Source organism: Botryllus schlosseri, chromosome 14, assembly GCF_051294905.1.
Source record: "Botryllus schlosseri isolate E-star chromosome 14, Bs_hap1, whole genome shotgun sequence".
Taxonomy (NCBI): Eukaryota; Metazoa; Chordata; class Ascidiacea; order Stolidobranchia; family Styelidae; genus Botryllus; species Botryllus schlosseri.
Window position 1 is genome coordinate 25,038,129 of NC_137249.1, and position 23,652 is coordinate 25,061,780.

The 23,652-nt window shown below is 41.7% G+C and overlaps 1 protein-coding gene across 1 annotated transcript in view; it reads left to right on the forward strand.

The window, feature by feature from the left end:
* LOC145455585 (uncharacterized) overlaps positions 1–19,937 on the forward strand; it is a 45,202-nt gene extending 25,265 nt beyond the window's left edge. The window contains exons 4-9 of the mRNA XM_080333567.1: positions 4,920–4,994; positions 18,607–18,766; positions 18,831–18,942; positions 18,997–19,189; positions 19,246–19,409; positions 19,464–19,937. Coding sequence (XP_080189693.1) covers positions 4,920–4,994; positions 18,607–18,766; positions 18,831–18,942; positions 18,997–19,189; positions 19,246–19,409; positions 19,464–19,790 — 1,031 coding nt within the window. The 3' untranslated portion in view covers positions 19,791–19,937. The remainder of the gene's footprint in view (positions 1–4,919; positions 4,995–18,606; positions 18,767–18,830; positions 18,943–18,996; positions 19,190–19,245; positions 19,410–19,463) is intronic.
* The last annotated feature ends 3,715 nt before the right edge of the window (positions 19,938–23,652 follow it).

Genomic DNA, 23,652 nt, shown 5'->3' on the forward strand with positions numbered 1-23,652 from the left:
AAGAAATAAATCAACTTGAAAAATATGAGTATTGAGTATTGTAGCAAAAAAAACATTGGGTAAGAGTATGGTCGGTCTTTATGGGTTGGGACATTACCGTTGGAAATACTTCTCCCTTGAATCACGCCAAATAAGGATATAATATTTGCATGTGCTATATTCGGAATCAACTGAAATTTGTTATAATAACAATCGGGTACGGGCTTGTACCATCTGGTTCGATTTAGATGTACTCATCAAGGATATATCTCTGCGATTGGCAACGCGGAAAAAGTTGATGGTATTGTAACAGTGTTGCTGTAAGTTCTTTATTCTTCAAGCTATCAGTTCGCAGCACAGACGCAAGGAAACATGACCAGTAAACACAGCACGTGCACCTCGCACAGCGTGAGCGTACATCCAAGAGGGTGAAAGCTAGGCTTACCAAATTTTGGAAATGTAAAAAGAGGACACTTTTTCAGAAATTTCAGACATGCAAAACTGGAGCAGAATAAAAAAGGTCGTCACTTCCGCTCAGAGCTCAAAATAACGTTTTTCTCTCCGCATTGCCAGGTGGATGACTAAAAAAAAAAAAAAAAAAAGGTCTTCTTTTCGTTCAGAGCTAAATTGACCGCTTTTCCGTCCGAAATACCCGCCGGAGCTTCACTTCTGCGCTAATTTGCGGCATTTCACTCGCAATTTCCTCTAAATCTGACCTAAATTTTCAAAAAAGAGGACAAAATCTCAAAAAAGAGAACAAAAGGGCGTCCTCTGAGGACACTTTCAAAAAAGTCAAAAAAGAGGACAAATCCTCTTAAAAGAGGACGTATGGTAAGCCTATGAAAGCATCAATAACAACACGCTTCGTCTACATGCATGACGTCATCACTAGCCATAGATAACGCCCCGTTACAGTATTAGGTTTTATTTTTATTACTTTGTGGGACGAGTAATTAAACGTAGAATGTAGTAGAGATTTTGGTCACATTGTATTTAGTACCGCACCCTGTTATTAACATTAGCATGAATGTAGTCAATACAGAACAACCCACAACAATAAACAGTGTCATCCTTACTAACACGACGAGGAAATATATTCTGAAGATATAATATTGTAGCTCTCATACAAGTAATCATTTTACCGAAAACATTCAAATCATCTTTATTGTACAAACGGCTCCTACTCTCAAAAGTGGTACAGTAGGCTGCCTCTGCGAATCCGACACGATGTGCGCTGAGAAATACAATACCTAGTTGGAAACACTTTGAGGAAAATAGCCCGAGCTAGTATATAAATATGTCATGATATAATTCGCGCCCGGTGCGACGAAAAATTTCAAGATTTGACAGCACGAGATTTGACGGTGACAACACGAAAATGCCTAGTCATTGGGTTAGATCTAAAAATTACGGTTGTCGTACAAGGATTCGAAGATATGCTGATTACCAACAAAAACCCTGTTGTTTTGCGCAATGATCATCTTCTTCATGGTCACAGGATATCATCTATTACAGTGCTTCTCAACCTTTTTCAGTTCGCGACCCACTTTTCATCCAAATTTCAATGCGTGACCCACCAGACGCCCGTTCGTGACTAACGTTCAAACCGCTGCGTGTTTGCACCAGTCATCTGGTCGCGCCTAGCGTGAACATTTTCTCGAATTCATGATGGCACTCGGTCAATGATATTGGCAATTGCATATACTATACTATGAATTTTTGTCGACAGCAATATTTTGAGACACCCATTTATGTGCCTATATAGTTAATGAAAAATTCGGCATATATATACCGAAGGTTCCGATCCTTTTCGGCACAGGTCTTCTCACTGTCAACATTGGACGATACCGAAAGGCCTATTTCTATAAATTATGCGTGCTTTATTAGGGCGGTGGGTAGCCCTATTAAAAGCAAGACATCATACGATATCAAATCGCACGCGGGGCGACGAAAATTTGAAAGAAGTTCAATAATAATTCTGCCGACAAATTCTCAATATTTTATATTGGTTCATGAGATGATTTTTGTCCCTCTTCGAGATCGATGCACCAATCAGGGGGTTTAGGTGCGGCAGTTGAGGTCCTGCGTGTAGGAGATGATTACAGACGTGAAATGCTTATCTAGGCTCCTCGCCATCCGATTTGCGTAAGCGGTGTTTTAAAACGTTTGACAGTGAACCGTGCTTCAGATGCGCAATCATAACAAAGAATATCGGTCTGGTGTAAATGACCATTGTAGTAGAAACACCATGAACACCACAAACAAGAACAGACGAGAAAGCGCGTATCCGCAATTCAGCAATTCGTCTATTACGTCGAATACAAAGGGGTTATGAGGAGCTTGCGTTGCGGTAATTGTTAGCTTATTATAACGGCAACTCGGGCTGGATTGCTTCATTTCCCGATCAAGGTTTAGAAAGACTTTGGAGGAAAGAATGAATTACAATCTCACGCATACACAATGACGCACTGTCGGATTCCACGCTCCAATCAATATGACCGACGAATTATTCGGAGCATGGCGGCAACGTGGCTTGTGGCGCCCATGTGCGCAACACAATAAATTTGGAGGATGAGAATGTGCATTTACTCTTCTAATCTTGATAATATAAAGTGTTTGCAATATTCGGGAAATTGAATACGAAAGTGTAACATTTAAAACGTCATCGCGACCCACTGGTGAGTCGCGGCCCACCTTTTGAGAAGCACCATACCTGGGTTGATCAATCCACAGTAAATCGTAAATCCAAATTTCAGTTCTCAACCCTAAGATTTTCATTCGCATTACATAGATCCATAGGACGGTAGTTCACAGCATTCCGACTAGTTCACGGACCTCAATTTACCGTTAAACAATTGTTTTGTCGCTTTATTCAGATACTTTTCAATACCTATTGACATTGCTATCTCTATTTTTAAAAGGTCTCATTTTAAGCATTATAAAATTTTGACTTCTGGGAGTTTTGAGATTTGATTCCCGAAACGCAAAAAATAACACGGACTAATCATCGGTCAATCCTGATGCTGCCGCGCCCGCAGCTTAAATTTCACTGTCGACTTTTGGCTCGGCTCACCCTAACTCTGACGTTGGAAACACTGCTACGGTAGTGAGTTTAACGATACACCAAGATAAACCTTCGAAACATAGCAACTCGGTAGACACTCGAAACAACACCCATCGGTGTCGTGGCGGTGTCGCGTATTAGCCCACTTCGCCACTAGCTTGCCGCTGTGAGGATCCTGCGCCAATATAAATATGCTCGCTTGTGCACCGATCATGGAATATGATTTGTTAACACTTAACAGTCAGTCAAAACTCAACTATTTAAAAAACAGTTACCGTCGTAAATCAATGAGTTGTTTTTTTCTACGAAAAGATTGCATGATTCATTGCTTTCAAATGGATTTTTTACAGGGCGAGGTAATGTGATGGTGATGAGTTCGGCTTCTTGATCGGTAGGTCGTGGGTGCGATTCACGGCTTGGTGGGACCAAAGTACCAAAGACTAGAAAATTGGTATCCGCGGCTATCCTGCTAGGCGATCAGAAATCACGGATAGCATAGACTAGATCAGTGCTTCTCAACCGGTGGGCCGCGAAGCTATTTCAGCTTGGTCGCGAAGACATTTTAAGAAACGATCATTGATCCCAATGTGGATAGGTCTGTTCTCTGCCACGTAAGTCGAAAATTAACGAAAAATGTCAAATTTTTCAACGTTTTCTTCCATTTTCAGATGATGATTCCGGAACATGTAATTGACGGACCTGCGGGGCTTGTGCACTTTCGGACCAAACTCACTACAGCCTTACGGAGAAAATGTGTTTTGGTCCGAAAGTGCATGAGCCCCGTACTAGTCCGGTTTCGTCAAATTCAGATTTGGGAATTAGGCTGCGTGATTCGCAAAATACCAGTTTTGAAATGTTAGTCACCTTTATAGCTCTCAGAGAAATGCAGAGATCCCTCAAATATGTGACTGGCGGTACTGAACTTGAATAGTGCTTTCAGAACTACATTAATTGCAGTTGGATTTGTTACCTCAAATAATTTTCGTGGGCCCCCTATCAAATTTCCAAATATTCCAAACACTTTATATTCTCAAGATTAGAAAACTAATTTCACATTCTCCTGCTCCGAATCAAATTGTTTTGCGCCACAAACTGCGTCGCCGTGCACACAATTCGGGAGTCAGATTTTCGTCACAATCATATTGATTGGAGCGTGAAATCCGACAGTGCGTTACTGTTTATGCGTGAGATTGAAATTCATTCTTTCTTTAAAGTCTCTGCGAACGCTGAATGGGAAATGCAGAAATCCAGCCCGATTACCGCAAATCAAGCTTCTCGTAACCCGTTAATTCCATATAATATACGAATTGCTTATTGGATATTCGCTTTATTGTCTGTCTTTGTCTGTGGTATCCACGGTGTTTCGGTACTACTAGGCGCGACGAGATAACTGTACCGCATTGAAAACATGAAAACTGGCGCCCAGGTGCAGTGGTTTGAACGTCTGTCATGAAAGGGTTCTGGTGGACCGGGTAATGAAATTTGGATGAAAAGTGGGACGTGAACTGAAAAGGTTGAAAAGCATTGGACTATATGACCTTACTATAAAGGCCGTGTCGCATCTCCGTCTTCAAAGCATCGCGACGGTGCAGGCGAAAAAGAATATACCCTCTCTCTATCTATACGGAACGCTTCAACAGCTAATTCTGGAGCACATTGTTGCAGTTTGAGTGGCAGTTCAGACAATGTGCTCATGACTTGCGAAAGGATTCTTGTTTATGAGTTGATTCATAGAAATATGTAACAACTTTCCTCCAACATTCCAAAGAATTCGCGACACACCTGAGAGAATCTGTGGCGGCAAGCTAGAGTGCCGCGGTACACAGTCTGGGAATCACTGGTATACCGGATATTTATTTTATAATGATTTTTATAGAAAGTCAAGAACTGCTGAAAGAGAGGCTGGAGAAAAAGGATAAAAGTTTTCGAAGAGTTTCCGTTAAAAATAAAGGTAATGTAGCAATCGAAGTCTGGGTCTGCTCTAGTGATGGTGTGAACGTGAGGTTTACGTTTGCGTTCTGTGTGTGAACCTTGGAATTTTAGAGGTTCACGTTCACAAACGAACCTTGATAGGTTTTGCACTATGAACCTTTTTCATATATTACAATTTAACGTTAATATAACATCTTTGGTTGAAATTTATTTAGTAGGCTACATTTCGACTGGGTGCCACTCCATGCATGGCGCTGGCAGCATAAAACATTAACACTAAACGAGCATGCACCTTGACAATCTCAAAAATGTTACCTGCTTTGCTACAAATGTTTGCTCGAAATATTCAGCTTTCAGTTTGTGACTCTCTGCTGTGAGCTTGACCCGCAAACACACAACATCAAAAGCGAAATAGCCTAGGCTACAGGTAGGTAGGCTGCTATAGGTAGTCAGCGAATCACGATTATTCAACCAATTAATGAAATTGATATCGTTGTCTGGTGTAAAAAATCTTGCAAGCGTAAGGCGTCCATCTCGATTTCATATGTTTATTGTATCATAAAAACCAACCAGTACGATTGGGGTGTTGGTTACTGCTGTATAACTGGTTAACAGAGGTGGTCAGTAACGAAGTACTTCTACTTTTTGAAGTACTTGAAGTAGATTTTGCCTACTCAGACTACTTTTTAAGTAGTTATGATTTTAGACTACTTCTACTTCTACTTGACAGTTTTCAGTTTTGTAGGCAAAAATAGGCGTAGAATGGCTACTTACTTACTTACTTATGAACCACCACTCCTACTTCTACTTGAGTAGAAATTTCAGAGTTACTTCTACTTCTACTTGAGTAGCGACGATGACTACTTTGACCACCTCTGCTGGTTAATGGGATGAAACCCGTTTTATACTCTGATCAATATCAACGTAGCAATACTCAGACGCCGAATACATCGTCCGGTCTGGCCTAGACGGTTAAGGCATAAGCTCATATTCCCATGCAAGTCGTCGTCGAAATTGCCGGCAAAGCGACGAAGGATATTGATTTTACGGGATTATTCTATCATTTGATTGTTCCAGTTGATACATTTGGGGACGTTTAAAAAGTCACTATGTACTTCAGCATTATGGCATTACGTGGCCCGAGTTGTCGCTAGGTAGCCTATCGTGTACAAACTGTACATTAATATATATCACTTCACTGAAATGTAGGGTTGGAATTAGAAATATGACGTCACATGACGTCACGAGGTTGACGTTTGCGTTCACACAGAACCTTTCAAAAACGTTCGCGTTCACACGAACCCGAACCTTTCAGAGGTTCACACCGTCCCTGGTCAGCACTGCAAAAATATGCGAACGTGTTTCATTATTTACTTGAAGAGCTTCTTGGAGGTACAGAACTTCAATATACAATTAAATAGTATATTCATATTGAAATGAACCCGAATATTTTCGGCTGACACTCGTCAGGGGTAATCGTCAGCAACTAGTAGAGAATTGGAAAGAACATTACAATGTTCTTTCCAATTCTCTACTAGTTGCTGACGATTACCCCTGACGAGTGTCAGCCGAAAATATTCGGGTTCATTTCAATATGAATATACTATTTAATTGTACATTATTTACTTACAACTCGTATATTCAATATTGAGGATATGCGTGTGCTATGGGCATGGAGTCAAGCATACGGCTCGTATCTGGATCGCACATCAGTTCTGAGTTGATTAAAAAAATCACAAGTACGGATAGTGGGAACCAGAGATAAGCGGATTTGAAAGTTCTATGTCTTAATCCAATCAAAATCCAGAACTTTTTGTATATTCAACTCCATGGCCAATCCATGGCCGATTTCAGCTTTGAATTCCAAATATTACTAATCCATGTTACAGTTACAGTCACAATCACCTTGATCAGAAAAAGAAATTGTCACCATTCGCCATACTGTAACCTGACGACTAATGACTACGGCAGGTGTGGGCAATTATTTTCCTCCGGGGTAAAATGAAAAGTGGGAATGCGTTGGCGGGCCGAGTGAAAATTTTAGCTATATTCTCAATCGTATTTTGAAGATATTTCTAAATACCATTGGTAATACATGCTGCTGAGTGAATGTGTTGATGTTATGTATTGAGAAAGTGGCGGTTGATTAAAAAATATTTAATTGCCGTCATGTTAAACATGATACATTTAACTCTCTTTAGATCACTATCTACGTTGTTCTATTAAAACACTAAAACAGTGGTCCTCGAACTTTTTTTTTATGTAGGCCCCGCTACGATATCACAAAATATTAAAAAGAGCAACCAGAATGCTAGCAAACCCAACGGATAGTTTGATGGCATGGAAGGTTATGGTTTTGAATGGGAGATATAATGATAAGCGGGGAGGTAAATCGCGCCAAGCGCGTAAAAATTTCTCACTCAATTTCAGTTTCGCGCCTCCCCTCAGATGCTTCCCCCCAGTCCCGAGAACCACTGCACTGAAATATTTATGGGATAGTAACAGGGCTTTGGAGCCGGGGCCGGAGCCCCGGAGCCATGCATTTTTGCCGGAGCCGGAGCTCTGATAAAATTCAGCCGGAGCTGGAGCTAGTTATTTGAGGGGTAGCTCCGGCTCCGACGTACTAATAAATATGCAACAACCAAGCTAGCACGCCCACTTGGTATCCAGGTGGAATTTAAGTGGTTAGGTGGGATGGATAATCGGAATGGGTTAGTAATATGTTACCCACATCGAAACCAAGCGGGATTTCCATCCATAAAGATGCGTGGTTATACCATACCAATCCCAGGTAGATTGCAATAAGTCTCTTCTAATTGTACTTATCAATTTGAACTCGGGGGAGTTTTACTTGTTGAGTTTTTGATATCAAATCATCTTGAAACATGAGAAATCCACTTATAGATGAGCTCAGATTTCCCATATATCACCCACACATGAACCAACCTTATTTTCCCTTAATGTTATTTGGTTTATTTCATCGAATATTAAAGGTGGTTCCGTATGTAGTAAAGTTTTCTAGCTATTATGCTATCCCTGTTGGTTGCTCGAACATCGAAGATTAAAACCCCTATCATGCTTTACTTCGTCAATGTGATTTGAACTATTTAAAATTGAACGTTTGTCACACTGAAGTGAACTTAAATCTCCGTTGCTAGAGTACTCAATTCCTCACAGCGTGCGTTATAATTTTCTTGCGTGGATCCCATCACCTTGATCCCTTATCTGTATCTATTATTTTTAACTCAGGATTAATTTACTCGTAAAATTTCTGTGATCAAATAATTTGAACTTGTTATTTTCGTCAATAAAGACGGGTCGATTTTTCATACGGCTCCCACATGTGACCGAGTAGTTTTCCGAAATATAGATGCTTCTTTTATATTTTCCTACAGCAAGGTTTGTTCATCTATATAGTAAAGTCATATTATAATCGGTTTCCAATTTATTCATTTGCGATGCTGGTCGCTGGGACAATTCCAAATTGAATTCCACCTCCATATGAATTGAATTCGGGTTCTGGTGACGATAAGCGCCTAAGAATTGGGCGGCCTCGGTTCGACTCCCGTCGGAGGTTTGTCCGGGATCCTCTTCATGCGACATGAGACCCGAGAATGACTCGACGAAAGAATGCACTCACAAGTTATGGAAATCGCTAGCAAGGGCCATGGCCTCGAAAATGATCAACATCGAGAGTAATTGTGACGGCGGGCACTCTAAGCCGAGGTAGATGTAAGTCTAAAAGACGGCAACTGCGCGTCGGTCGGCATCCTCCTATCTGTTCATTACGTCGCTTTGTGTCTTATCGTATTGTACATTGTGTGTGTCGTGTTAAGTTGAAAATATAATTCAACGAATACACTTAAACAGTGATGACGGCTTCACTCACCCACCGTAAAGGTTATTATATACTCAGATTACCGTATATATTGGTTTGAGTGAGAGGTGGTAGCAGGTATGTACAGTACATTATACAATGTTAAAGTTAACTAACGTGCAGGGTTTACCTAACATCGCCTTAGCACATGTCTACGTCGACTTCTCGGCCCACTTACACTGTCGCTGCTACAGCCACTGCTTCATAGACCGGGGCCGTCATATTCTCCTCGCTACCAGCTTAGTGGGTTACCCACATGGTCCCCTATAAAATACCTCTGTAACATGTGGCCAAAAATGTACGGTTCCCGATTGGTTTCCCCAGCTGATTACCACAATTCATCTCACCTTTGATACCTAGTTGTACCCAAGTAGGCGTGCTACCTGGGTAACCATATCTTCCGAGTTCACATGATTCAACAGATATCCTTCGCGAAATTAAGTATCTTTTCCTCTTTGACGCAATCTTTTCCTACTGGCCATGTTTCTGGGGATTTAACAGCAGAGCACTCAAATGTTAAATGTTCAATTTTCATACATGAATGCCGAGCCTCGGTATGCTAGATATGCCTGTGAATATTATGGGTATTCGGCATACCCGCAATTTCATCATCAGCACAACCTTGTTGGCCAAGTGTACTGTTCGAAAATAATGATCACTATGCATTACGCGAAATGAAAGAGAGAATAAAAACGTAATTTCGTCGCACATACCGATATGAGGAGCACGAGCCGAGAAATTCCATCTCATTGTCGCTATGAATCGGATGAGCTAATACTCGTTCTTTCGTGATAGTTCGTTAATCGGGCCGCGCAATTGGACAGTGTTATTGAGTATGCAATCATGCATGCGAATTGGAATTCCTTACCGCGCATGATCGTCATTCACTCCAGTAAGGATTTTCGAGCGTAAATAGGGGATGGCAGAAGACTAACCTAAAACGCCGTTACACTTAGCGAACAATTGTCGCGGTGCGAGCGACTCAATGCGATGTCAGTACCGCAGGGTATTTATGTTGGAGACAAATTACCGATTTGATACGCGATTTCCAATTTGTAATCATCTGTTTCGTAAATTCTTTCTTGATGATGGCTTGATACTCTGGTATTCCCGGATTATCGCGCACTGTGACTTGTAAATGTGCAGTGTGCATACTGCATAGTTTAATTCGTTATGGGCATGGCGCAACGTGCATGGCACAGTGTTTAATTCGATTATTCGATTCGTTTCAATGGGAAAATATTATATTCCGATAAACTTGATCGACACCGGATGGACTGCTCACGAGTGTATCAATATCGAACGTCAAACCATTAGCCGTCAGAGGTGGTCAAAGTAGTCACCGTCGCTACTCAAGTAGAAGTAGAAGTTACGCCGGAATTTCTACTCAAGTAGAAGTAGGAGTGGTGGTTCACATGTAAGTAAGTAGGTATTCTAAGCTTATTTTTGCCTACAAAACTGAAAACCGTCAAGTAGAAGTAGAAGTAGTCTAAAATCATAACTACTTGAAAAGTATTGTGAGTAGGCGAAATCTACTTCAAGTACTTCAGAAAGTAGAAGTACTTCGTTACTGACCACCTCTGTTAGCCGTTTGGTACAAATCGAATTTTTATTGATCAGGTCGTGATCTCCGCTCATATTGCTCTTACTACAGTTACAGTTGAATAATAATCGCTTATTTAAAGATAGAATTGAGCTGTATGGCTTAATGTTAACGAGTACAGTGCCAGTGTTAAAAAGCCGCATCAGAATTTTCATACCGTACACAGCAATCGCATGGAGGAAACTGCGTTCTGGTGGAACTATGATGTTATCGACAATTGACAAGTATTCATAATAACGTCACAAGCCGACATGGCGGCACCTGTCTTCGTTGCTGCAACCTACGGGTAAATTAGTAATGTATACAGACCAGGGGTGGACAACCGTTTCGGCTAAAGGCCACATGAAATTGACGAACGAGTGCGCTGCCCAATAGGCGCACCAGGCGCGTAAAATTTTCAAAGGTGATATTATTATTACTTGGATATATTGCGGGTCGACTGTATACCGCCCGCTGGGCTCAGTTTGCAAGGCAGAACTATTCGGCAACTGGACATATCGACATCGACGATTTCCGCTAATATACGACAATCAATCATGTTGTACCTAAATTTCATCGCCGACGATCTTTCTGCGAGCGCAAATGCGAAAAGACTTTCTCTCGTAATTACGAATATAGTTAGACTCAATCGGCTAAATCAGGCGTTTTTTTCATTTTCAGGAGGGGGTAGGCTACAAAGCAAGAAATCGTGTGACAATTAAACAGGCGAAGCGTGGAGAAAAATTTTACTACTCTTCTAGTTTATTGTAATGTACGACGATTTACTTGAAATGTGGCTGGACCCTGGATCTTCCAATGCGTCAGAACTGATATTTTAGTCATCAATATCCCAAATGTTGCGGCCAGACTAATCATATTTTTGGTTGGCCTTGCAAGTTCACAATCTGAGCAATTCAATTTCGATAATATAACAGGATTTCGATAATATAACGAGAAATTAGCTCGCGGGCTACTCAAAACCTTCTCGCGGGCCACATATGGCGCGCAGGCCGCGGGTTGCCCACCCCAGATATACACAGGCACCTTCGATAGTTTTCAGAGCCGGAGCAGTGGTAATAATGCGGCTCCGGAGCTAGTGTATGATAGAAGAAAGCGCCGGAGCTGGAGCAATGCAAATTTACGGCTGCTCCGAAGCCCTGGATAGTACAAAGCTTGTCTTGGTCGCTGCATTCCGAGCAATATGCAGCTCAAACAGCCTTGATGATGAAGGGCAGTTTTTCTGAAATGCGCCCTGATATGCGCTCGGATAAAACTAAAAGGAGGGGTTTACCGTTATCTCCAGTATACAGATATTCAGTGCTCTAAACCTTCTTTGAATATCAGCTTTCGGCTTTGTCTTTTTAAAATGCCCGTTCATCCTTTACGGATGATTTATATCAGGGATGGCGTGAACGTGAGGGTTCCGTTTCGCGTTCGGTTTGTGAACCTCTGAAATTTAGAGGTTCACGTTCACAAACGAGCCTGGGTAGGTTCCGCACTGTGAACCGTTTTCATACTTGACAATTTCCACCTCATTATAACATATTTGATTGAAATTTATCGCATTTCAACTGCGGGCTGCTGTATGCATGGCGCTGCCAGCATAAAAAAATCAGCACTAAACAAGCATGCACCTTCACAATCTCAAATACTTTACCTGCTTTGTTATAAACGTTTACTCGAATATTGGGTGGCTCTCTGCCGTGAGCTTGACCCACAAGCAGACAACATCATGAGCGAAATACAGTAAATGTTGGTAGGCAGCGAGCGAATAATGCTTATTAAAACCAATCAACGAAATTGATATCCTTGTCTGATGTAAAAGATTTAGCAGGCGTACGGGGTCAATCTTGATTTCATGTATTTATTTTATCATAAAAACAAAATCCGTGCGATTGGGGTGTTGACTACTGCTGCATAACTTGTTAACGGGGTAACATCGGTAGCAAGTATAGTAAAACTCGTTTTACACTCTGCTCAATATCAACGTCGCAATGCTCAGACGCAGAATACATTGTCCGGTCTGCCCTGGACTCTTATCGTGTAAGCTTATATTCCATTGCGAGCCCTCGTCCTCGCCCAGTTGATACATTTGGCGACGTTTAAACAGAGTTGGGATGACTCGAGTCATGACTTGACTCGAGTCAGACTCGAATCAAATTTTTCGTATGACTCGACTTGACTCGAGTCACTTTGAAAAAATGACTTGACTTGACTTGACTCGGCGCTTCAGAAATGTGGATTGACTCGTGACTCGGAGCAAAATTTACGAGTCAATTTCAAGTCATCAAGTAAACGGTGTCGATTAAATCTCTGTATCTTTTTTATGTTCGGATTATTCGCGATACGCATGTGTCACTTGGAAGAGCAACCAGTCATTCACTGATTGTACCTTTCAGTGGCCCCTTGTTACATCACAAATAAATTGACCGAATACGAACTGATGACAGCTTACGTTAATGTGCAATCAGTAGTATAATCTAATAGCAAACGTATCTCTGTTTCTTGAACGGCTTTCATCGCGCAGTGCCCACCTTAGCCGACCTCCTTGTATGATTTGAATGGAACGAATATAGTTTATGCGTTTATATTCTCACGGATGTGTAGATGGGTAGTGTATTATACCATATCAATAATGTTTCAACTTTTCGACGCTTCGTATTCGATCCTCTATTTTACCTCGCGTATTTTATTAGCTGCTCTACGTCTGCGTGAGCGATACAACGCCCTTTGGCATGTATAATTAGACTTTATACTCGTTATTGATGCGAGATATATGACCAATTCATCTGTCTTTCACACATCTAAGAAAATGTAATGACTTTGAATCATCACTCATACTTCGATAAACCAATTTGACTTGAATTGTGACTTGACTCGTGACTTGACTTGACTTGACTCGACTTGACTCGAGTCACCTCCGAAAAACGAGTGACTTGACTTGACTCGAGTCACCTTCAAAAATAGATTGACTTGACTTGACTCGAGTCAAAATGTGCAATGACTCGAAATGACTCGTGACTCGAAGGTAGTGACTTGTTCCCAACACTGCGTTTAAATATGTACTTGAGCATTGTGGCATTATTTAGCCCGAGTCGTCGCTAGGTATTGTGTACATAGGCTATGACTTCACTGAAATGTAGGGTTGGAATTAGCAAGATGACGTTACGTGACGTCATGAGGTTCGCGTTCACACAGAACCATTCATAAGCGTTCGCGTTCACACGAACCTAAACCTTTCAGTAGTTCCCCACATCGCTATTAGATATGATGAGTCATATAGAAATCGCGAGCAAGAACAGGGTTGTAATGTCATAAATCATGAATTGATTCGAGTCACAATTTTCTGTTGACTCTACTCGACACGAGTCAATCTATGCATTGACTCAACTTCGACTCGAGTCATTGCGCATGAATCGGACCAGGTCATATGACTAGAGACTCGGATGGCCAACACCGACATTTCATTGAAATTTCGAGGAATAGTAAAGTAAAGACAGTTACACCGCTGTAGCGATACGAAGGACCTGGTCGTGTCGCTGTCCCTAAGTCTACAAGACTGGCTGCCGTGTGTTACGTCAAAGTGCTGTATGTGAATGATTTAGGGCTCGTTGAAAGGAATATATTCGCAGCGAAGTACGTAACGCAACTATCTGGAGTCCGATACATGGCTTTCGCTTGTTCTGAATCAAGCATTAGAGCAGCGGTTCTCAACCGCGGTTCCGCGGACCCCTAGGGGTCCGCGAAGCAATTTCAGGGGGTTTCAAAATGGTTGACATGCTAACTTTTATTTTAGTTTTTAAATTCAGAAAGCATGGGGCAGCTTCACACCACAACTGCTAAAACCTCATGAATCATATCATCATATAAATCGTCTGACATGAACTATCGTAGTGTGGAAATTCATTTTCCTTGCCAATTTTCCAATAACCTGCTGATAAAAACATATTGCTTTTAGAGACGTTCAGTTGATGTCTGTGGAAAAAATAAAAAATGTGGAGATAGTAACTTCGTAATGTCTGCGAAACCTTCCCAATTTTAAGTTGCAAGTCTCATCAAATTAGTGAACAGTCGTTTGCAATATATATTCACGAAGTATTTCCTAATTTGTCCCGATGCAGGGATTGAAACCTCGCCACGAAATCCATTTTATCCTGTGATATACATAACCCCTATTTTAACAGCTTCTTGAAGGTACAGAACTTCAATATACAATTGAATAGTATATTCATATTCAAATGAACCCGAATATTTTCGGCTGACACTCGTCATAAATCGGACAATGATATACCTGGTCTTGAAGCTCGGCTATCAGATTTGGCGCATTCTTATTGCGGATGCCCTATCGACAAGGCTGGTTTTTTGATGAACAAGGAGTGTTTCGTTGCTATCAAAGCTGTCAATTCATATCACCAGTTATATTGGTATGTAGTCTTGTCTGGTTAATGTTCAATTGTTCATGGTCGATAATGTTTGCTCGTAAATATATATGTAAACCGAACACAACAAGCAGTTTCATGACAGTCTTTCTCAGGTTGCAAAACTTGGATCCATTCTTTGGCGCATAAAATTTGTCTGTACTTTTAGATTAGGATTTCAATTTGACGGTAGATACTCTCTGCGGGCCGAATCTGGCCCGCGGTCCGTATGTTGCCCATCCCTACGCTAGATGCTGGACGTGATATGTTCATAAAATATATGTTTCGGTGTCATAAATGTTGCGATCACACCAAAAGTATCGTCGGAAGCGTTGTGGGTTAATACTGCATTAGCCTCAATCCATCTTTGTGGAAATGATTTTTGGCACTCCTCGTTCACGTCAAAACGAAGACGTGAATTTTCAAGACACGACCACGTACTTCAAGAAATACAGCAGCAAAATTAGCTTCGAAATAATAAAAGTCTATCAACTTCTACATAAATAGTATGATGTTATTTTCCAGAAAAATCATTATTTTGCTGTTTATCATAAGCCTAACAGTGGATATTTGCACACGATGGATGAAGGTTGCACCATGATAGAGCTAAAATTGAACTAAAACTTGAGGGGGTCCGCGAGGGTCCGTGACGGTCAAAAGGGGTCCGCGAAGCCAAAAAGGTTGAGAACCACTGCATTAGAGAATTGAGTCAAGAGCGAGCGTTTTCTCGAACTTTTTGCGTGCTTCATTGGATCTAGGACAGGGGTGCCAAACATACAGACCGCCAGGTTATTCCATCCGGCCCGCGAAGCAATTCTGAGCATATTGAAAAAAAATGTTTCTTATCAAGCACATTTCTAACAAATGTTGAGATTTTTAGTAAGAAATCGAACGATGAAATAATCCCGCAAGAGTCAAGACCTGCAAATGTTCAATTGTTCAAAATCCACATTATAACCCCCGCCCCCTCCCCCAACCCGACCACTGGTTTCTAGCAAATCACTGAAGTTGACACTATAGGGCAGGGGTGGGCAACATACGGCCCGCGGGCCGGATCCGGCCCGCGAAGGGATTTTGTCCGGCCCGCGGACAGTTTTCTGTCTTACATGATAATGTGGCCCGCGGCCTTAGTATTCAGAGATTCCCTACTACTTTCGTGAACGTCAAATTTTAGTGACTGTATGTTATTATACACATGTATGCGCACTGCGCAGTGAGCGAGGGTGGTGCTTACTCGTAAGTTAGTCGAAGCGAGAAGACTTGCATTATCGGCATTTATGATGTACTCAACCCGAATGTCATTTGTGGTAATCATGGTGTTTGTCGACTACAATGGTCATTTACACTAGGCCGATATTTCATATTTTTGATTCCGTAACCGTCGACTTGTAGAACGGCACACTTCTAGGCTTTTGTAAGACATCACTTATGCCAGGGGCCGCCAACTCGAAACGGGTCGCGGGCCACTTTGAAATTTCGCAGAGGCCGCGGGCCGCATGAATTCAATATCGAGATAAAATAAGCCACACAGTTGAACAACCACGCTATATCTCATCACCTACTAAACCAGGGTGGCCAACCTGCGGCCGTAGAAGGGGAATTTGTGCGGCCGTGGACAAGTAATTCAATTAGTACCGTATGTGTTGGCGGCCGTCGACATGCAATTTGAATTTACAAATGGAGTCTCGATTTTTTGAGAGATCCTAATTAATCTTGAAAAAAATTTTGCGCTGCGCGCGATTCAATGTGACTTCGTTTATCGATTTTAATATAGTGGCGCCCTTTGCAACCATAGCCCCACTGTACAGACGTGAACAGCAGAGGAAAATGATGCACCTCATATCGAAGTACCAACTCGGAGTCTTGTACTCCTCACTTTACGGACAATCTTGATAGTAGGTCAAGAAATAACAGGATGCAACCAAGTGATTAATTATAATTGGCCCACCCGAAGATGCATCATCATTGATATCTTGTCCTAAATTTTCGAAAAATCAAATCTACAGTTGAATCTGATGACATGGGATGAGAAACAATAGGAAAAATACTATTATTTATGACGAAATACATAGGTGAATCAGAAAATATTTTCGCGGTTTGCGCGATTATGTACGGCCCATAACACGACCACATTGACCAGTCACCAGTGACCACTCGCGAAGTCGGTGCGTATAGTAAGCCTATGTGATTAAATAGATAAGTCCGGAGTTCAGCGGAAAAGGACATGGACACTTTGGCATGTGTATATGGCGTCCAGATAGTTCATTACGACTATGCCTGGAATGCGGCCGTAGCCTACATGAGTAGTCGAAATGCGGCCGTGAATGGCAAAAAGGTTGGCCACCCCTGTACTAAACTCTAATGAAGAGATATCTTGGTGAATTTGTGGTACCGGGCTTATCGAACGCCTTCAAATCTTAATTAGGGATTGTACCGTGTTGATCGATCAGAGAGAAGCAAACATGGTGGTGCTTGTATGACAATGCTGTTCTCAAATCCACATTGTCTTCGTCACTATTAAAATACATTCATTAAATACGATTTATCCCTTGTATGTGGATAAATGGGCGAATAATGTTTCGAGTCAGCAATCCGGCCCGCCAAGTATTTAATTTTCCTATATCCGGCCCGCCGACTGGAGAAGTTGCCCGCCCCTGCTATAGGGTTACCATGTTTTGAGATCCTAAACGGAGGACACTTTTTACAAGTCACAAAATATGTGATACTGGACCAGATAACTGTTAATATAAACATTTTGATACGTATACAATCACCCGGATCTCAAAGCTATAAAGGAGAAAAGATTGCCAAACAGGGAGACATTTGAGAGGCCTCGGCGGACATTTTCGATTTCTTGGAAAAGGAGGACAACTCTTCCTAAAAGAAGAAGTATGGTAACCCTAATTAACACCCAATTCTGAGAAGGCAAAAATACCATATTGAGTTCAGACATTCAGTTATTCACAGAATATAATAGTTCCATAGAGAAATAATTTAAACATATGGGGTCGCACTGAGGCATCACGTCTGACCCAAAAGGTCTCCGTCCTCGAGAAAAACCCAATGGCGAAATAATAATATTGAAGGAAATTCTAATACCCGCATTTGCAGTTAAATCTTTTGTATTCATCCTAACGTATACGCAGGGTTACGTCAGCATATCGCTAAAACAAATGGAGCATATAAATATGACAACATATATCCATCCCTAGAGCTACTGTTTTACCGGTTTGTAACCGCATTCATGGTCGCCAATCATCTTATACCCAATTCCATTGATTGCGAATAAAGGTGTAGCTAAAATAGAACCAATTTGATCCGTAATGTAATTATGTAACTATTGTGAATATAGGTTTGATATTGTATTATTCAAATGAAATGCTAGGGCATGGATTTTGAGTTAATATTTTCGAATGATTTAACTGGTGCGGCCCGCGGGGATCTGAAAGTGTTAATCCGGCCCACGATGTCGGTTGGGTTTGACACCCCTGATCTAGGAGCATTTTGTTTTATGCGATTGAAGATATAGATTTCGACTATTTTTAAAATGGATCGAAAAACCCACTTTGCCCGAATAAGAGGTGTGGTGAAAAAAGGGTATAACTACATGGGAACCAAAACGACATATTCGAGTCAACGTAAAAATTAAAACTACTGCGATTTAGCGCACTCGTAAAATAAACATACTTATTCTTGGTAATTGGTGTCAATTTTGAGTTATATGTTATGTATGTGTCATATTTACGATTTGCAGATGCTGAAGTCATTTCATCGGCCAAAGGACTGATGAAAAATCACGACCCTGTTGAAGGCGGTCCATGCACAAAATCATTCTGTTTAGAACTACAGTCTGCGGAAGACACTCGTGCAACAGAAACGTTACGTCGATATCTAGACAAAGGAAAAGTGAAAAAGTGAAGAGTTTTAATTTCGTGATACAGCTTGAAATCAAACCGTTGAATTCAAGGCTATTTTCAGATATTTTGGGACTGAGGGCAATGGCGAAGGGCAGTTGAAAGCTCCATGTGGCATTCACTCAACGGCCTCTGACGACATCGCAGTCGCAGATACCTTCAACCATCGGATTCAGGTTAGTGGCTTTTGTTTTGTCTTATTAACCACACTTCAACGACCGCACTTCAAGATCTTCGATGTGAACGGAAACGTGAAGGGAGTCTATGGAAGCGAAGGAAGATCAGAAGGTCAATTCAACCAGGTGGCTGGCGTGTGTGTTACGGCACAGGGATGTATTATCGCCTCGGACTTCGGCAATGACCGAATTCAAATACTCGACGAACATGGGAAGTTTGTCCGGAAGTTTGGTACCAATGGATCAGGTGAGGTGTGCGTGACGTAACAATGGTAGGTGAAAGTGACGTCGATTTAAATTCAGGAGATGGAGAGTTGAGCTTTCCTTGGGGAGTTGCAACGGACGATGAGGGGCTGATTTACGTCTGTGATCATGACAATAACCGAGTTCAAGTATTCTCGGAGAACGGAAAGTTCGTTCGGAAGTTCGGCTCGGATCAATATCTTTCCGTGGCTTCGGGCGACAGAGTAAGTGACTCTTCAGTTACATTGAAACTCTCATGAACTTGGACCTTTTCCCAGGTCGTCGTCAGTGACCCCGGCAACAACAGAGTCGCGGTTTTCGATTTGTACGGCCGGCATCTTTTCCAGTTTGGAACGGAAGGAACGAAGGAGTCTCAGTTCAAGAATCCGCGAGGAATCGCCACGGATAATCACGGCAACATTATCATCTGTGACAGCGGCAACCACCGCGTTCAGATTTTCACGAGAGGTGGAGCTTTCGTGACTTGCTTTGGGAGCGAGGGTTCTGAGCCGGGACAGATGAGGGAGCCTGAAGGAGTTTGCCTTTTGTCAGACGGAGGAATCGCGATCACTGATCGTCTCAACCATAGAGTACAAATCTTTTGAGCGAACAGATTTCAACTAAAGAGGTTCCAATTTATTTCATGCATTCTTTTCATTTCCGTTTTCAAGGATGCAACTAATTTTCTCTCACTTGATCCTGTTGCTGAATTCGAAAACCGAGCCTCGACTTTTGCATGCATAGTAACATAATTTTATATTGTGACGCAACAAAGCTGTTTGGAATAAGATGCCACAGCTCGGCAGCAAGTTAGGAGCAGCGCAAACCGCAAGCGCATTGTTCATTATTGCGCAAGCGATTGAACATTTACACTCCCACTCTAGCAGCGCACTTGCTCATGAGTTGCGGCATCTTATTTCCGACGAGTTGCGTTACAATACCAAACCACGTTACAATGCAAATTTGGAGGCTGATTTTAGGGTATTTCCACGACCAAGAGCAGAATGAAATTTATATTTTCGTATTACTACGGTAGTAGCTTTCGATTGATATCAATTTCATCAAATTTCATGCTCAGCAAGTTACACTCTATAATGCCGTAATTTCTTTTTGGTCATATGGAAGGGATGACGTAACCCAATCGCAGTGACACGTGAGATCCGTGTTTGTTTGTTTGTTTTGGGGTATTCATGGTGTTTGTCGACTACTATGGTCATTTACACCAGGCCGATATTCTTCTTATTTTCCGTAACTGCCGACTTACAGCACGGCCCACCTCTAGGCTTTTGTAAGACACCGCTGACGCGGATGAGGTGGCGAGGAGGAGCCTAGGTAAACCTCCAACACTTAGGTATCGGAATTCGGAAGTCGACCTCGGTCGGACTCGAACCCGCACCCATTGGTGTTGCAGCCGCGGAATATACCACTGCGCTATCTCGCCACCCGTGAGATCCGTGTGATGATTGCTGTAATTGTTTGAACCAGTGGTTCCTAACCTAGGGGTAATTACCCCCAAAAGAGAAATTTAACAATATTTGGAGGTTAATTCAGATTAACGTTTATACACTTATTACGTTTAAAGACAATGATGCAATTGTATGAAGGAATGATACAAAAAGGCGAGTTTTTAAATATGACAATGCGTTTGCAGTCTGATCCAAATATGAAATGAAACTTTACTTAGAATGTTGCTTGTCATTTGAACGCAATCGGTTATGCTACCGAAAAGTACTTTCCTGGAATGGTAGGAACACATAACAACTTGTGAATTGGTAAACCATTTACGATCGAAGAGTCCTCAATCAGTGATGAAACAATATCGTCAGCTATAATTGAGTTTCTTGGACAATGTGAAGATTCAAATTTTCAAATCAACTTTGCCAAGGACACCTTGGGTTGGTCAAAAGGAATATCCAATCCTTTTGAGAAGGGCATTAAACTTTCTGATTAAATTTCCTTCAACTTATTTCCGTGATATACGGCCGTAAACCAAACTTTACGCTGATTGGTCGAGAGACAATGGCCATGGATACGGCGCAGCAACGGAAGACGCTGCCTTTACCTAGGCCTAGTTGGCACTACGATGTATTACTATAGCCGTAAAGGACTGTATAAAAACGACAAGATTACAGTCAAATGTTTATTTTTTCATCAATAATAGAATTATAGGAAAGGAAATAAAATATTTAGTAACATACACTAAAATATAATGCCGATAAATACTGCTGTATTTATAAATGAAATGCCACCAATGGCAATGAACTGGGTAAGAACAGATCTTACCATTCATTTCCTTCCAACGCAAAGCATACGAAGGTTCGGGAATGCAGAGTAAGAAGGCAGGACTATTTGTGGCATACATTTGGGCCTGAATTTGATGCCAATAAGAGTGATTTACTTGTAATTATCCAGTAGCAGTCAAATAAAAACTGTTTTTCTGTGATTTCTGCCCAAGTTCAAATTTCATGAACTCATCGACTGTGTTGTTACGATATTTCTAGGGGCACTTTATCTCAAGCACACCAACTGCAGACGAGATCTGCTCAACTAGAATCCCTCTATCACAGGGGTGGGCAAACTACGGCCCGCGGGCCGCATGGGCCCGCAACACCGTTCTGTGCGGCCCGCGAGAGTCTGAAGAAACTTTATAAAAATATTGATAAAATACGTACTAAAACTCGAATTAATGCAGGGACTTGATTGAGCTTTTCTTAGTATAATTAAATAGTATATTCATATTGAAATGAACCCGCGAATATTTTCGGCTGACACTCGTCAGGGGTAATCGTCAGCAACTAGTAGAGAATTGGAAAGAACATTGTATATCAACAATCGTATCACAAAATATGACGTCACCAGCATGAAATTTCGAATGAGAGAGCGTTCAATGTACTATTTTTAGGTGATACACGAACTCCTTTTGTTGACAGAGTTTTGGTTGGTGTATTTTGATAAAAGTTGATTCCAAGGCACACAAATGGAATTGTGAACGGCCTCGACCTACGATTCGAAATTGGCCGTTCACAATTCCATTTGTGTGCCTTGGAATCAACTTTTATCAAAATACACCAACCAAAACTCTGTCAACAAAAGGAGTTCGTGGATCCGGAAGAGGCCCGCGAAGGGATTTTGTCCGGCCCGCGGACAGTTTTCTGTCTTACATGATAATGTGGCCCGCGGCCTTAGTATTCAGAGATTCCCTACTACTTTCGTGAACGTCAAATTTTAGTGACTGTATGTTATTATACACATGTATGCGCACTGCGCAGTGAGCGAGGGTGGTGCTTACTCGTAAGTTAGTCGAAGCGAGAAGATTTGCATTATCGGCATTTACGGTGTACTCAACCCGAATGTCATTTGTGGTAATCATGGTGTTTGTCGACTACAATGGTCATTTACACTAGGCCGATATTTCATATTTTTGATTCCGTAACCGTCGACTTGTAGAACGGTACACTTCTAGGCTTTTGTAAGACATCACTTATGCCAGGGGCCGCCAACTCGAAACGGGTCGCGAGCCACTTTGAAATTTCGCAGAGGCCGCGGGCCGCATGAATTCAATATCGAGATAAAATAAGCCACACAGTTGAACAACCACGCTATATCTCATCACCTACTAAACCAGGGTGGCCAACCTGCGGCCGTAGAAGGGGAATTTGTGCGGCCGTGGACAAGTAATTCAATTAGTACCGTATGTGTTGGCGGCCGTCGACATGCAATTTGAATTTACAAATGGAGTCTCGATTTTTTGAGAGATCCTAATTAATCTTGAAAAAAATTTTGCGCTGCGCGCGATTCAATGTGACTTCGTTTATCGATTTTAATATAGTGGCGCCCTTTGCAATCATAGCCCCACTGTACAGACGTGAACAGCAGAGGAAAATGATGCGCCTCATATCGAAGTACCAACTCGGAGTCTTGTACTCCTCACTTTACGGACAATCTTGATAGTAGGTCAAGAAATAACAGGATGCAACCAAGTGATTAATTATAATTGGCCCACCCGAAGATGCATCATCATTGATATCTTGTCCTAAATTTTCGAAAAATCAAATCTACAGTTGAATCTGATGACATGGGATGAGAAACAATAGGAAAAATACTATTATTTATGACGAAATACATAGGTGAATCAGAAAATATTTTCGCGGTTTGCGCGATTATGTACGGCCCATAACACGACCACATTGACCAGTCACCAGTGACCACTCGCGAAGTCGGTGCGTATAGTAAGCCTATGTGATTAAATAGATAAGTCCGGAGTTCAGCGGAAAAGGACATGGACACTTTGGCATGTGTATATGGCGTCCAGATAGTTCATTACGACTATGCCTGGAATGCGGCCGTAGGCTACATGAGTAGTCGAAATGCGGCCGTGAATGGCAAAAAGGTTGGCCACCCCTGTACTAAACTCTAATGAAGAGATATCTTGGTGAATTTGTGGTACCGGGCTTATCGAACGCCTTC